This window comes from Marmota marmota, unplaced genomic scaffold, assembly GCF_001458135.2.
Source record: "Marmota marmota marmota unplaced genomic scaffold, marMar, whole genome shotgun sequence".
In the NCBI taxonomy this organism is placed as follows: Eukaryota; Metazoa; Chordata; class Mammalia; order Rodentia; family Sciuridae; genus Marmota; species Marmota marmota.
In genome coordinates this window covers 6,648,550-6,665,158 of record NW_025999968.1, presented here as the reverse complement: position 1 = coordinate 6,665,158, position 16,609 = coordinate 6,648,550, and the positions used below count along the sequence as shown (strand labels likewise).

Here is a 16,609-nt window from a genome sequence, read left to right as displayed (position 1 = left end):
CAATCTTTCAGAGGTAAAACCTCCTCTCCCAATTAATTCTTATCACTCCTAATTCCATCTCAGCCTCTTCTTCCTTAATTAATCCTTATCTTTCTTGTTCAGCAGATTTAGAGTGGATTTGAGAAATCTCTATTTTTAAAAAATTCTCCACAATTCTATCATTCAACCATGCTTCACCTCCACAGTGAGCAATTTTCATAAGTTGGTTCCTGTACAATAAAATTGAACTTTAATAAACTATCTTGGAATCTTTACTATGGTGCATTTTCTATTCCTGTTTTGACATTGTCAACTTTTGTTTTATTTTTCAATATTTAAACAGTCTTCTACCTAAATATGAGCCTAATCCCAAATACAGATGGATAAAAATTAATAAATGTCAAGATCAGGGTAATGTTATCTATTGTGCATAATGCTTATTATGGTTTGGATATAAGATGTTCCCCAAAAGCTCACGTGTGAGACAATGCAAGAAGGTTCAGAGGAAAAATGATTGGGTTGTAAAAGCCTTAACCTAGTCAGTGTTTAATCCCCTGGTAGGGATTAATTTAGTGGTAACTGAAGTGGTAGTGTGCATCTGAGGAGGTGGGAATTGGGGCGTGGCCTTGGGGTATATATTTGTATCTGGCAAGCGGGAGTCTCTCTCTGTTTCCTGATCACCATGATGTGTGCTGCTCCCTTCTGCCACACACTCCGCCATGATGTTCAGCCTCATCTCAAGCTCGGAGAAATGGAATCAGCACTCTATGGACTAAGACCTCTGAAACCGTGAGTCCTCTAATAAACATTCCCTCCTCTATAGTTGTTTTGGTCAGATCCTTTAGTCACAACAGTGAAAAAGCTGACTAAACACTGCTCGACAATATTTCTAAGCAAAAACAATGGACTAGAGTTTTCTTTGGTGAAGTCAAAATGGTTTGATGAAAGTATCATGTGTCCATGTCCTTAAATAGATTACAAATCCCTTTAATGATAAAGCCTAAAATAACTAAATGTCTGAAGGGAGGAAAACATATTAACAACCAAATAATTGTCTTAAATGACTCAGATGAAACAACTGATTTTGTTTTAATTTCTATCATATCATGATGAAAAATCTTTTAATGTTTGTCCTGCTATGGAGTAACCAGGCTTATTCTTCATAATTTTTATAGCTAAAATATTGTTCATGATATTAAAAATAATCAATATACATATTCCAAACATTTTGCTCCACGGAAAAATAGGAGGATTGTGTAATTTTTTTGTTGTTATTTTTGTAGTCTTGGGGATTGAACCCAGAGCCTTTTGCATGCAAGGAAAACACTCTACCAACCTGAGCTATATCCCCAGCCCAAGGGTCATGCATTCTATGACCATTCTCTTAGCATACAGATTCCCCAAGTCCTCCATAGCATATTTAGCTGATTATATCATCCATAGACATTTGTTATTTGATAAATATATCAGAATAAAATGCACAGCATAAAAATACATAATGCCAATTTATAATGTCTACAAAATTTAGGCATTAGGTATCAACACTTATCTAGAGATACAATATGTTCAGAAGAATACAAAGTTTTCACGTGTGTTTTCTTCTTTGCAAACATGAAAAAATACAAATTTATTATTAAAAGGTATGATTCTTATTATAATTTTATGTCATATTAGACCACTGGTTAATGAAAAGAAAAAAATGGAACTGAGGAATTGAGAATTTCTCTTATCACAATAAGAGTATTAGGAATGGCACAAACACTGTTGAAAGGAAAGTAAGTTCATACAATTTGACATAAAAATGAACACCAATTGATCCACCAATTGCACTCAAGAAAATTATTTCACAGACACACTTAAACAAATGCAAAGAGATATATCCAGATAAAACATTTGACATTATATTGTTTATACCACAAACAAAACTTAAAACAATCTAAATGTTCACTGCTAGGGCAGGGGCTAATTAAATTATCATATAGTGGAATTTATGTAGTCATTACAAAAGAATGAGGTAGCTTTGCTTCTGCTGATAAGAAAAGATCTCTAAGTTTGCATTATTAGCTTTTTATAAGAATATAACAGCATTACAGTATGTTCCCATTTGTATCTTGACAAGAAATGTGTAAATATATATGTATATACATATTGTACAAAAACATATGTAAAATGACATATAAATGCATACAACCACCACAGGCATATACACATGTCATATGTACATAGAAATTTCTAGAAGAATACATAAAAAACTATTGATGATTCTTCCTTCTGGAAAATTATTTCTTGAGGAAACATTTCACTATTCATTGTATTGCACCATTCAAATGTTATCATGAGCATGCACTTTCTTTGTGATAATAATGTCAGTTCTTCAAAAAATAGCAGCTGAGTCTAAAATTCCAATTGCAGAAAGATAGACATGCAAATTCATTAGAAAACCTCTGTCCTCCAAGAACCTTAGAAAGACTAATTTTAAAACAGGTCTTCTGTTCAAGAACTGTAAGAAAAGCCAAACAGTAGTTGGACTGTATCTTGACTTGTTTTTCCTGGTGTTAGAGTCCAATAATTTATAAAGTATGGAGGCCCGTGCCATCAACTTCACTTTGTGACACCTGAGGTATCTCCACCTTGTTTATAGTATCATAAAGTGGATTATTCTTCTCTGTGTAGCTGGCATAGGGCTGCATTTCATCCTAAGAAAGAAGTCAAAGTCAAAATCAGTTCAGAAAGCCCAGAAATCATTGTAGAAATTACCTGCATTTTTTCTAACAGATGCCCACAGCTTTAGTGCATATCAATAGTGCTTATATTTGTGTCTCTGAGTTTACATGAACATTGGAGCAAGGTCTTGCTCTAATACCCTATCAAAAAGTATTTGTTGATTACTTACATCTGTGTGTGAGGTGATAGCTATGTGGAAGAAGAAATAGACACTGGAGTGACATAAGAAGTGTTTTTCTTTTTTTATTAAAGTATTATACATGGTAGTTAGAGTTATAATAAGTACTTCTCAAAGGAGAGAGTTAAAGACTTAGTAAGCTACTGCATACAAGAAATTAAGGAGCAAGATAGGTTTTACAGGAAATGATAATTGTCTTGAAAAAGGGAAGTCAACAATTACAGATGGTTCCATGGGAAAGGAAACAACAACTCAGTTTCTTCAAAGTCCACAGGAGGCAAATATTATATGATTAGGATATAGTTTATGAGATGAAAATGTGGATTTGGGTGATGCATAAATAGTGCTTGATAGATAATTAACAAAAATAAGTACACCTAAATATCAGCATTGTAAAATCAGAGATTTTTTAGTTTTGATGGAAACTCAACGGATGTAAATTACAAATGATGTTGCTAAATTTTCAGACTATGCACCTTAAAAGCTTGTAAATATTCTTTTTTGTCTTATCTTACCTCCTCAACAACTGTAGTAGCTTCTGGTTTTTTCAATTTACATTTTCTATAAAGATGAAATAAGCTGAAATGAATGCAGAAAATGTCATTGTTTAGATTGAAAAATGCAAAAGCCAAAAAGTATACCAAAGTTCATTTTGATAGAAACCAAAATAAATTGGGAATGAACTACCAGAAATGAATGAAGAATACTGCTTGTGCTTAATACACTCAATCGAGAAAATTCTGAATTTTAGAAAAGGAAGTAAAATTATGCAACAGAAACTTGAAGCAATAGAATATGTGTGGCACATTTTTGGGTACATTAAAGGAACTATTATAATTATTTTCATAAATAAAAAAATTTATATGCACTGTGTCTCCCAAGATCCTGCCCTAAATAGCCTAATTCCCCATGCTTGCATGCCTGAGTACTCTTCAAAGTATACATATCTAACACCTCCAAAAGACTCTTTTTGACTATGAGAGAAAGGCTATTAATATTCTAAGTTACCCAGTCTGTCAATTCTGTATGTCTGACTCTTTTCTGGTCCAATAAAGCTAAGACCAGAAAAACATTCATCAGTCAATACCTGTAACCGCTGATTTTCAAACAACAAATGAATCCCCCAATGACCAAAATAACAGGGATGAAGATGTATAGATAATACAGTTTTTCTGTTCCTTTGGCACCTGCAACATAGACAGAAAAATGTATGATTCAAATGTGGCAAATTCAGATAATGGAATATTATTCAGTGATTAAAAAATATATTAGCTACTAAGCCATGAAAACACATGAAGAAAACTTAAGTGTATATTGTTATGGTTTGCATATGAGGTATTCCCCCAAAAGCTCCTATGTTAATATAAAAATATTCAAAGGTGAAATGATCAGATTATGAGAGCGGTAACCTAATTGGTGCATTCTAATTTGAACAGATGAACTTGGAGATAACTGAGGCAGGTGGGGAATGCCTGGGGAAGGTGGATTCCTGCGGGTGAGCCCTTGAGGACTCTATCCTATCCCCCTGGACTCCTCCCTTGCTTCCTCTCTTTTCTCTTCTCTTTCTCCTCCTTCCCTGCCCTCCCCCACCCTCGGCTTCCTGGCTGCCATGAACTCAGCAGCTTTCCTCCTTGCTGCCCTTCCATCATGATGCTTCACTTGACTGTGGGCCCAGAGGAATGCAACCCCCAAGCATGGACTACGTCTCTGAAACCATGAGCAAAAATAAACTTTTGCACCTCTAAGTCGGTCTTGTCAGGTATTTTGGTCACAAGGATAAAAGGCTGACTAACACACATACTATTAAGTGAAACAAGCCAAACTGAAAGTCTACTTATTATATGATTCCAACTATATGGTATTCTAGAAAAGGCAAATCTGAGAAGACTGATTTAGTTTTTTTTTTTTTTTCACTGCTGTGACCAAAAGACCTTACAAGAACAATCAGAGGAGGGAAAGTTTATTTGGGTGCTCAAGGTTTCAGAGGTCTCAGTCCATAGACAGACAACCGCATTGCTCTGGTCTGAACAAGAGACAGTACATCATGGTGGAAGGGTGTAGAGGAGGGAAGCAGATGGGAATATTGCAACCAGGAAGGAGAACGAGAGATTCCCCTCATCATGGACCAAATATACCCAGAGGCATGCCCCAATGACCCACCTCCTCCAGCCATACCCTACTTGCCTACAGTTACAACCCAGTTAATACCTATTTAGGAATTAATGCATTGATTAAGTCAGGGTCTCATAATCCAAATACCTCACCTCCAAGCTTTCTTGCATTGTCTTACACATGAGCTTTTGGGGGACACCTCATATCTAAACTATAACAGAATCAATAAAAAGATCAGTGATTGCCAGGAATAGAAGGCAAGGAGGAAGCACAGAGGATTTTTATAGCAGTCAGACTATACATGGCAATATACATTTGTCCAAACTCATAAAACGTACACCATCAAGAGTGAACCCTAATATGAACTGTGGACTTTGGGTAGTATGCCAATGTAGGTTCATGGATGGTAATAAATATAATACGTGGTTTGGGATGCCTATAGTAGGGGGGATTGTGCCTGGGTGGACCAGGGGTTATATGAAAATTTTATGTATTTCCACCCAAATTTTCTCTGAACCTAAAGTGCTCTAAAAAATAAAATCAATTCAAGTATACAATATGTATGTCGTTCAATGATGTCTCAAAGTACATGAAATTCATTTTTTAATTTTATTTTAAACACTTCTGATAGTTCAAATAATTATTATAATTAAATTGTTTTATCAGCTTAGACTTTAGAGCTTCCAGAAAGACATAATCTTAGTGAAGATTTGCTGTCTTAAGGTTCACAAATAATGAATTCCTAGAAAGATACAAAATTTAGATATCACTGTTATAGTAAGAGCAGAATGCTTCTCACCTTCAGCATTCGGGAAAAAATGGTTCATTATAAAGGAAGGTAATTGGGAAAAGAACCCTAATTCTAAAGTCACCTTTCTTCTCAGGCATTGAAACTAAGATGAAGGTAAAGTAGCAACCTTAAATTATCTGTTAGCTTCGGGCCACAGTATAACTCAGTTGAACTGCACAAGTCAAAAAACAAATTGCCAGATCAAGAAGCATTGTTTTCAGTCTGGAGATTCCTTAGAAAACTTGAAATGTAACCACCATTTGACTCAGCTATCCCAGTCCCAAAGGACTTAAAATCAGCATACTACAGTGATGCAGCCACATCAATGTTTATAGCAGCTCGATTCACAATGGCTAAACTAAGGAACCAAACTAGGTGCCTTTCAACAGATGTATGGATAAAGAAAATGCAGTTATATATACACAATGGAATATTATGCAGCCTTAAAGAATAATGAAATTATGGCATTTGCAGGTAAATGGATGTAGTTGGAGTATACCGTGCTAAGCGAAATAAGCCAATCCCAAAAAAACCAAAGGTCAAATATTTTCTCTGATATGTGGATGCTGATCCATACTGGGGGGCGGAGGAGGAGGAGCTAGGGAAGAATGGAGGAACTTTGGATTGAACAGAGGGAAGTGAGGGGAGGGGAGAAGGTTTGGGGGTAGGGAGGGTGGTGGAACGGGATGGATATTATTAGCCTATGTACATGTATGACTGCACAAACAGTGTGACTCTGCATCATGTACAGCCAGAGATGTAAGAAATTGTGCTCCATTTGTGTACAATTAGTTGAAATGCTTTCTGCTGTCATGTATAACTAATTAAAACAACAACAACAAAACAAAAAAAAAAAAACGAAGCACTATTTGCAAAACTGTGCTCCTGTGTTTCATGAATGTGGCTTGAGGGCAGCAGAAAGAGGAGGAAGTAGAGGCTGAGCAGGCTGGGGTCCAGTCCCTTCAACTTCCTTCAATAATTCACGTTTTTAAAAGTTGAACTTCTCAGTATTTTATTTGAAAAAGAATACTTGGCTTTTATTGTTAAAACAATAACATTGTTTTTGAAATTCTCTTTTCCAAACTAATGAGCTATCTCTTACTGGATGTGCAAGCAAGGCAGACTAGATCTTTGCACTGTATGGAAGTTTGAACTAGATGGTCCCTTCAATTCTATATTCTATAAATATGGCATCTTGTCATAACACTGGACAGTGGATTTTATGTACCACTGAGACACAATTACTCTTCTCAATAAATACTACTAGACTCTTTTAAAACAAAACAGGAATGAATATTGAAAAATTGTGATTTAAACACAGACTTTGCTCTTCTCCCTTCTTAAAACTTACTAAAATATCAGTAAGAAAAGGTTTAAAATATAGACTTCCAAAGACAAAGAGAACAGGAATGAAGACAAGAACAGATGAAAGATTACAACCTGTTTTTGGAAGAATTGCAAATGATTTAAACAGTGAAATAAGTGAAAATCTTAGTGCCCACAAACCTCCAGAAAGAATAGAAAGCATCAAATATTCTAAAATCACTAGAGGATTTAAAAATGGTCTTTCCATGAATAAAAGATAAATATTTGAGTTGAGAGATATGCTAATTACTGTGAAAGATCATTTCACAATGTAGAGATGTATCAATTTATCACTTTATATCCCATAAATGTATAAAATTATTATGTCAATTACAAATAAAATAGAGCTTTAAAAAGAGATAAATGTGTAAAAGCAATAGAAAAAGTAGTAACTGGCAGGGGACTAAAGTGTAGGGCTAAAAGTTGGGAGTATCTCTGAAAGTCTGTGTTAGAGCAGATAAACTGCAGCCAGGCACAGCGGTGCATACCTGTAATCCCAGACACTCAGGAGGCTGAGACAGGAGGATCAGGAGTTCAAAACCAGCCTCAGCACAGCGAGGCGCTAAGCAACTCAGTGAGACCCTGTCTCTAAATAAAATACAAAATAGGGCTGAGAATGTGGCTCAGTGGGCCAAGTGTCCCTGAGTTCAGTGCCCAGTACCCCTCTCAAAAAAAAAGAAAAAGAACAGGTAAGCTGCCAAGTGCCCTGCCACACTCTTCCCCAACAGTAAAAGGGGCGTCTGGTCTCAGAAGGTGAAGGTGATCTAGAGTCAAGGATCCAGACATCATGGAGGGTGGAGATGAGGTGCCAGACTGCAGAGCAATACTAGAGGGAGGGCTGGGCTCTGAAAAGTGCCTTCAGAAAATAACCCTCCAGTCTCCTGCCTCAGAGGGAAAGCCTGACCGTCAGTGGTCTGGGAAGGGAGAATGAAATACTTCAATTAAGTACATGTGTGTTCTTTTAAAAATATACTACTCAACCCGATTTATGATCAGCATAGAAGTGAGCTTTAAAAGTAGAATAAACTATATTCTAAAATATTGCTTTTTACAACAATGTATGTGATATTCTTCTAGACCTATCTTTTTATTTTGGAAACCAGAGATTAAAGTGGAGGCTAAAGTGGAGTATCTATAAATGAAATTTCTCTGTACATTCTTTTTTCCTTTCTGACATAATGCCTCTAAAAGAATGGGGGGAAAAAACTAGAATTACTAACCAGGAAGCAGATCTATGGATTGACTCCTGTTGCCAGTCAGGTGGGAGACCAAGCAGGTCACGGTGGACACATTGCCATCTGGATAATGGCACCTACTCCTGGTCGTCACTGTGCCATTGTCCTGGTATTCTTTCCCAGTGACACAATCCCCCTCTGGGGCCCAAAAAATCTGTGCAGCTGGCCTTCCTGCAATTGCTTTGCACTCCAAAGTTCTATTCTTCCCCGGAGACAGGGTCACTTCAGGGGGCACTGCAGAGATGGAAGGGAAATCATGCTTCAGTCTCAACATACGGTTATGGGATTACAGAGACATCTGTTTCAGTCACAAATCCAGTAACCCAAAATATCACAGTAGACAACATTCTTTACCTAACACTTGGAGGTGATATGTACGTTCAAAATTTCCATCAGTTGTTCCCATTTCACACCTGTAATCCCCTTCATGTGAGATGGACACTGGATGGATCTGAAGTTCAGGATTCTGGTCAGGTCTGGAGGCCCAGGAGATTCTCCCATCAGTACAGTTGTTTTTCCCGGTCTCATTTGTTTCTCTGTTGAGGGAAATGGTGCACAAAGGCTTGTCTCTGAGGTGTATTTTCCATGATGTTAGTATCAACACTGATGTTGGTGGAATATGAGGGCAACAGAGCACAGCCTTTGTACCCATCTGCACAGCCAGCCAAGTGTTATCTGGACACACACAAGGAGAATGAGAAAAGAAAGCCTTGATAAAGAACTTTGTGTTTTCGATTTTTCATGGTACTATCTTGACAATGGTACTCATAAATTACTAAAGAGTCTCCATTTATGAAACACCTAACTGTCAACCATTTTATACAAGATAACCCTGCCTCACGGAAGATTACATAAAGTTGTACTAGAACCTTGCTTTCCTGGTGATCTTATTCCAGATTTACACAATAAGTTAACTTTCACAAAAATATATAATGTATCAAACCAAATCCAAATGTTGACCAATTTATTCTAATTTATTCATTAATGTAGAAAGAATATTCATTATGAGAATATTGGAATTAGATCAGAATTTTGGTATATAGAAACAGACAAAAAAGAGAATTATAGATTAAATGACAAAAGCAGTGTCCTAAATCTAATGTTTTGGTGATGAGCAATGTTGGATTTATCATATAATTTATGATGGAATAATTGGTCATATGGCTGTCTCCCCTTGAGTTTTGATAAGTAAAAAATATCAGTAACTTCAAATCTAAATGCCAATCCTTAACTGTTGACACAGATGTGAAAAGTATATGGTAGTTTCATTAAAAGTAACTCAAATGGAATTCAGGTTGAACTAGCCAGAAACTTTATGTTTTCGGGCAATAAAAAGGTCAGGGGAATTAACAGAATTTAGAATAATCTGCTGTTTCATCAAATTAGTAATTACATGAAAATTAAAAATGATGATGTCTAGTGATAAGAGATGTCTAAAAATATTTATTTCTGATGAAAAAACAGTGTGGCATATAAATTAAGAAACAAAGAAAAAAATTGTTTTTGGATTGCCAAGGTGTTATATTGTCAAATACAGCCTTTAGATAATTTTCGCTTTCTTGCAGTTCAGTTAAACATACACTTCCAGAGAGTGCAGCTGGCCTGCCTGCAATTGCTTTTAAGTAAATTTTGATCACAGATTTGGTTTCTGTATGTTCAATCTAGTTATCAGATTTAATACAAAAGTAGATTCTTTTGTACCTCTTTTAAAGGAAAAAATTAAGCTCTGTGACCTTCAAGCAATTTTTAACACAGACCCTCACACTTCTCATAAACCAACATGAGCTGTCCATGACTGAGAGTGGTTTGCCGAGAGATGATTACTCAACCAATGCATCTGCCATAGCTCATCTCTAACAAAGGTGAGGTCAATGTCATCATCACTTTAACATGGGCAGAAGCAGCTATGGTGGGACAAACTTTTTATGTGAATGAACCTTGGTTGTGCTAAACTCTGTACTCAACAACATCTCTCCTTTCCATTATAGGGTCACTTGTCTCTTCTGGGTATTCATGGTCAGCTAAAGATCACATAACTAGATGAAGAAAGAGAGAGGACTTGAACTTAGGGTTGAGAGGAAGTTCAACCCATGTTCTTTCCACCACTCCAACTTGACAAAGTTGTAGAGGCAAGTAAGACTGAGCCTTGTTTGGGGAAGCAAGCAGTGGTTGGATCATCGGGGTACCTCACACCACAGCACTGAGATCACCATATTCTATAGTTAGACATGAGGCTGGCCACTGTCAGGCCATCAGCCACTGTAACTAACAAAGTTCAACCCCTCAATGCTGGCCCTCGATAAGGAAGCACATTACCTTCTGTAGGAGATAATGTCTGATTTCCATCCACGCATGAACTACTTGAATCTAGAAAATATTTAGAGAGGCATAAATTAAATGAATTTTATATTCTCAAATATGTGGATCTATTATCTCTCAAAAAAGTCTCATTTACAGGAAAGACAATCAGTTAACCATCACTAAAATTACACAGAAATCATTGCAAAATAGAAATTAGAAGTGTGCCACGTAGGGGTAAAATCATGGTACTATCTTGACAGTGATACTCATAAGTTATTAAAGAGTCTCCATTTATGAAATACCTAACTTTGTCAACCATTTTATACAAGATAACCCTGCCTCCCTTCTTCTACTCCCAGCCCCCTTCTCAGCCCCTGGGGGACTGATCCAGTGTAGGCATTTCACATGAACTGATCTGGTTAAACTCTCTTCCCCATGTGCCACTCCGTACTTAAAGTTGGTCCAATGACAGGCACCTCACCCAAATGGACAAAGCAGAGCCCCTTTCCTCAAGGATTTTAGAATCAGAATTGATAAGCGTTAATCCATCCCTCTTCTTTCCCTATTGTTCCCTACTTTGGAAGAAAATAAAGGAAAAATATGCAGAATCAAAAGGAGGAACCTAGATTAGAGTCCTTATAGCCTTCAGCTTTCTAGTTCAATAGTTCCTGAGACCCACATGCTTTTCTTCCTTTGGGTTCTATAGAATTGCTTAAAGTCAATTTAGACCTCATGAACTTCAAACTCAGTTTCTGAAAGATTGCTAAATTGCATTTTATTTTATTTTTGTGTGTATGTATTGCAAATGTTTATCTTCTATTCCATTCCTCATTTTTCAATTTCATGATAGTGGTTTTTTTAATTGATTTTTTTAATACACAAATCGGAATGCATTACAATTCTCATTACACATATAGAGCACAATTTTTCATATCTTTGTATATAAAGTATGTTCACACCAATTCATGTCTTTATACATGTACTTTGTTGTGTTTTTTTTAAAAAAAAAGCATTTTATTTTAAAAGCAATTACACAGAGGACAGGTTGGAAGAATTAAGACTATTTTTTTTAAGTCCTCATATTACCCATGAAATACTATTGTATTGGTTGAAAGTGAACTTGGACCAACTGTAAATATATTACAACCCCTGCAAGTAAAAAAGCACAACTGATATGCTAAAAAAGAAAAAAAATCATACAAAATAATTAAAATCCATGAAAGGCATAAAAATAAATATAAGGAACAAAGAATATGGGCAACAAATAGAAAATAGTAATAGCTATGATAGATATTAATTCAAATATATCAGTAATCACTTTGAATATCAATAGTCTGAATGTACCAATTAAAGGACATTTTATCAGGATGGATTAAAAAGCAAGATGAACCTGTATGTTGTCCATAAGAAATGCCCCATAAATATAAAGACACATATAGTTTAAAATGAAGAGAGAAAGGTATATCATGTGCTAGCCCTAATCAGAAGAAAACAGTAATCGCTATATTAACTTGGGGCAGAAAAGAGATAAGACCAAGGAATGTCATCGAAGACAAAGAGAACTACATAATGATAAATGGGTCAATTCTACAAAATGACATGACAATCCTTAACATGTATGTGCCTAAGAAAAAAGCATCAAAACATATGACACAAAAATTGATATAACTTCAAGAGAAATATATGATCCACTATTATTGTTGGAGACTTCAACACCTCTGTATGAGAAATAGATTCAGCAGGCATAAAATGGGCAGAATTTAGCTTAACTTAACAAAATTGTCTACCAACTGGACATAATGGACCTCTAAAGAACATTATGAATAACTCTATGCCCACATTCACATCAAGCTCATCTAACAGATGCACCAAAAATAAACCACATTATGAAGCCATAGGACATATAGTAGCAAATATAAAAGAATAGAAATCATACAATGTCTGCTCTCAGCACAGTGAAATTAAAATAGAAATCATTAACAGAGAGGTAACTGGAAAATCCCACAATTTTAGAGATTATACCACACATACTAAATAATGCATGGATGAAAACAGAAATCTCACAAATTTAAAAATATTCTGAAGTAAATGAAAATAAACTTTTCCAAATTTGGGGGAAATAACAAAAGTTGTGTTTACACAGAATTTGTAGCATTGAATGCCTATATTAGAGATAAAAGATGTAAAATCAGCCAAACTCCAACTTTAGGATACTATAAATAAAAGGTGAAATTAAATTCAAAGAAGCAGAAGGCAGCAGCAAGGCAAAGTGGTGCATGCCTGTAATCTCAGCGGCTCCAGAGGCTGAGGCAGGCGGATCATAAGTTCAAAGCCAGCTTCAGCAAAAGTGAAGCTCTAAGCAACTCAGTGAGACCCTGTCTCTAAATAAAATACAAAATAGGGCAAGGGATGTGGCTCAGTGGTTGAATGCCCCTGAGTTCAACCCCCGGTAACCCCCCCCCCCAAAAAAAAAGAAGCAGAAGAAAATACATAATAAAATTAGAGCAAAATCAATGAAATTGGGAAAACAATTAATAGAAAAAATTAACAAACCATAGATTTGTTAATAGATTGTTCTATGAAAAGAACAATAAAATTGATAAGCCCCTTGCCATACTAGTTAACGAAAAGAAAGCATGCAAGGTATAATATATGAATGAAAGAGGGGACATCATTACAGATTATATGGACATTAACAGAAAAATAAAAGAACATTATGAATAACTCCATGTCCACAAATTGGATAACTTGGATGAAAGACAATTTTGTAGAACTCATACAAGAAAAAATAGGCAATCTTAATAGGCTTATATAAATTAAACAAGTTGAATCAATAATTAGTAACCTTATAAACCAAAAAAAAAAAAAAAAAATTCAGGCCAAGAAATGTTCACTGGTGAATTCTGCCTAATAGTTAAGGAAGAAATTATTCTGGTTCTGTGCAATCTCTTTTAGAAGATATAAAATGCTCTACAAATTTTAGAAAATGAAATCCAAGAATGTAAAAAGGATTATACTCCATGACCAAGTGGGATTAGTCCCACATATGTAAGGCTAGTTCAACATCCAAATATCAATTAAATCAATTTAAAAAATCATCACATCACTAAAAAAGAAAAAAATCACATAATCATATTAATATAGGTAGAAAAATCACTTGACTAAATTAAATCCAACACTTATTCATGATTTAAAAAAAAAAAAAAGCAATCCCAGTGGCTCCTGAGGCTGAGACAGGAGGATCACGAGTTCAAACCCATAATCAGCAACAGTGAGGTGCTTAGCAACTAAGTGAGACCCTGTCTCTAAATAAAATACAAAATAAGGTGGGGATGCGGCTCAGTGGTTGAGTGCCCCTGAGTTCCTGGTACCAATAAATAAGCCAATAATAATTAATGGTGAGAAAACAGAGCTTTCCTACTAAGATCAGGAACAAGGTAAGGACAATCACTTTCATTATTGCTTTTCAACTGGATGTTCTCACGAATGCAATTTAGATAAGAAAAGGGATTACAGAAAATACAGATATGAACACAGATACAAAATTACTTTCATAGTTTATGTCCACATGAAAACCTAAACACAGATATTAATAGCAGCTTTATTCCTTCCCCCTCCTTCTTTGGTAGTCCTGGGGAATGAACCCAGGGAATGGCTCAAGCAAGGCACTGAACTACAACTCCAGCCCTTGAGAGCAGCTTCATTCCTAATTTTCAAAACTTGGAAGCATCAAGATATTCTTTAGTAGGTGAAAGGATAATCGAATGAAAGAAAATAGAATATTACTCATTACTTAAAAGAAATGAAATAGCAAGTCATGAAAAGACATGGAAGACATTTAGATGCATATTATTAAATGGAAAAAAAATCCAGTCTGAAAAGGGAACATACTGTATCATTCCAACAACATGGCATTCTAAAAAATGCAAAACTATAAAAACAGTAAAAGATCGTGAGTTGCTAGGGGTAAGAGGTAAGATGAATAAATGAAGCAAAAAAAGATTTTTAGGATAGTGAAACTACTCTATGCAATACTATACTGGTAGAAAAATGTAATTAAGCATTAATCCAGATCCATAGAATATAAACACAAGATTGAACACATAACAAACTAGGACTCTGTGTAGTGATGATGTATCAAATGTGTAGATTTATCAGCTGTAACAAATGTACTATTCAAGTGGGGGAATGTCAATAATGGGGGAGGCTTGGTATGTGTGGGGGCAAATCACTCCCACCCGTTAAGACTTGGTTGTTTAAAAGTGCTCTAGGATAATACTCTTAGGTTTCATTCATACTCCATTTTTAAAACATGGGATATTAAAAGTAGTATCAGAAACATGAGGATTTAACACACATAACATTAGAATGTGTATCCACACAAACACAAAACAAAATACAAACAAAAACTCCTGACACTGAAAATAATGTTAAAAAAAAGAAAAAAACTCCTTTTCCGTTTAAGTCAAAATCATCAGCAGATGTAAGAATGTTTTGTAATTTTACTACTAGTGAAACCTCTCAGTAACTTTGAGCAACAGAAGTTTCCTTTTCCATGTCATCACTGTCACACGCCTGAGCAAACACTTAACCACCCACGCATCAGACATTGCATAGCCATGACTATGCAAACCCAGACTCCATGAAGCTTCCTCCAGCGAGAGGAAAGGCTCTCAGAAACAGCGCGTGACTTTCTTGTGATGTTCAACAGTTTTCGTCTGTTGTAAAAGGCTGTACTGTGTGTGCTATACTCTAAAAAAAAAAAAAAATCTAGAAATAGTATTTCTGAAATTTCATCATTCCCAATAACAACTCCAGATTCAGTAACTGTTACTAACCAAATAGAGTATGGATTATGCCAAACTAAAATAGTTAATATCATTGTTAACATTTATTTATTATTACTAAAGTTTAGAGATAGTAAGCAAAAAAAAAAAAGTCCTGTGCTTTCATTCATTTGCAGGTCTTCTGATGGAATACAAACAACACAATTAGGTAACTGATGAAACTGTGGACTAAAAAATAATAATAATAACGCTACGATTCCATAAGATAACTATATAACCTAAGAGAGAATAGTGTATTATAGTTTAGTTTTTACACTTCTTTTAATATTTCTTTACAGGTCTGGGAGCCTCTAAACTAGTAGTAAGCTAAGTAGAATTCATTCTTATTGCTTATTATGATCTTTACAAATTGTCATCTTTATTATTATTTAATATTTAATAAATTTACTACTTCTGACATACAGGATGCAAATAAATATATGTTGAAATCTATGAAAACATCCTGGCATTATATGAAGAAAATAAATAAATAAATAAGATTATTTCTTTCTTCATTTAGTGGTTCTAGCATTCAAATTTCAAAACTGTTTTCTTGCAAACTTCAGTTAAAAACTTCTGTATGACCAAACCTTCTGTATGACCAAAATGAAGTTGAGTAATTAAATAATGCTATCAAGCAAAAATCTGGAGAATTTTTCACATTTATTTCCCCACCCCCCCCCAAAAAAAAGGAAAGAATGGTACAGAAAACACATAAACAATAAAAAAGAAATAGACAATTCAATTGAAAGAAAATTGGACAAAAGATATGAATAGACTGATAAAAGAAGAAATAATATGTTGAAGGTTACTTAGCTAATAACATAATTCTACTCTTCAGATACAGCACAGAGATAAAAATAAAATAGCCACATGGTTTATAAAAAGAAAATATGAGACATGTTTAAGGAAAGTAATAAGTTCTAAAATACAAGAACTGAATAATAATCAATGGGTGAATAAAATTACAAAAGCAAAAGAGAATCCTGGTAAATAATAAATTTCATCCTAGTTTCCAAGATAATATAATCATAACATCTGTATCAACTGGTAGATCACAGTGCTGACGAGAGCCATCTTGCTGTACCTTTATATATAT

At 35.0% G+C, this 16,609-nt stretch overlaps 1 protein-coding gene across 2 annotated transcripts in view; it reads right to left on the bottom strand.

Moving 5' to 3' along the window:
• Positions 1-1,051: 1,051 nt before the first annotated feature.
• Cd200r1 (CD200 receptor 1) overlaps positions 1,052-16,609 on the bottom strand; it is a 24,640-nt gene continuing 9,082 nt past the window's right edge. Inside the window, exons 2-7 of one of the 2 annotated variants that reach the window (XM_048803308.1) lie at positions 10,700-10,750; positions 8,738-9,058; positions 8,369-8,617; positions 3,969-4,068; positions 3,397-3,460; positions 1,052-2,675 (exon numbers count right to left, since the gene is read on the bottom strand). In XM_048803308.1, coding sequence (XP_048659265.1) covers positions 2,550-2,675; positions 3,397-3,460; positions 3,969-4,068; positions 8,369-8,617; positions 8,738-9,058; positions 10,700-10,750 — 911 coding nt within the window. In that variant the 3' untranslated portion in view covers positions 1,052-2,549. The remainder of the gene's footprint in view (positions 2,676-3,396; positions 3,461-3,968; positions 4,069-8,368; positions 8,618-8,737; positions 9,059-10,699; positions 10,751-16,609) is intronic. The other variant, XM_048803309.1, reaches the window with a different exon arrangement.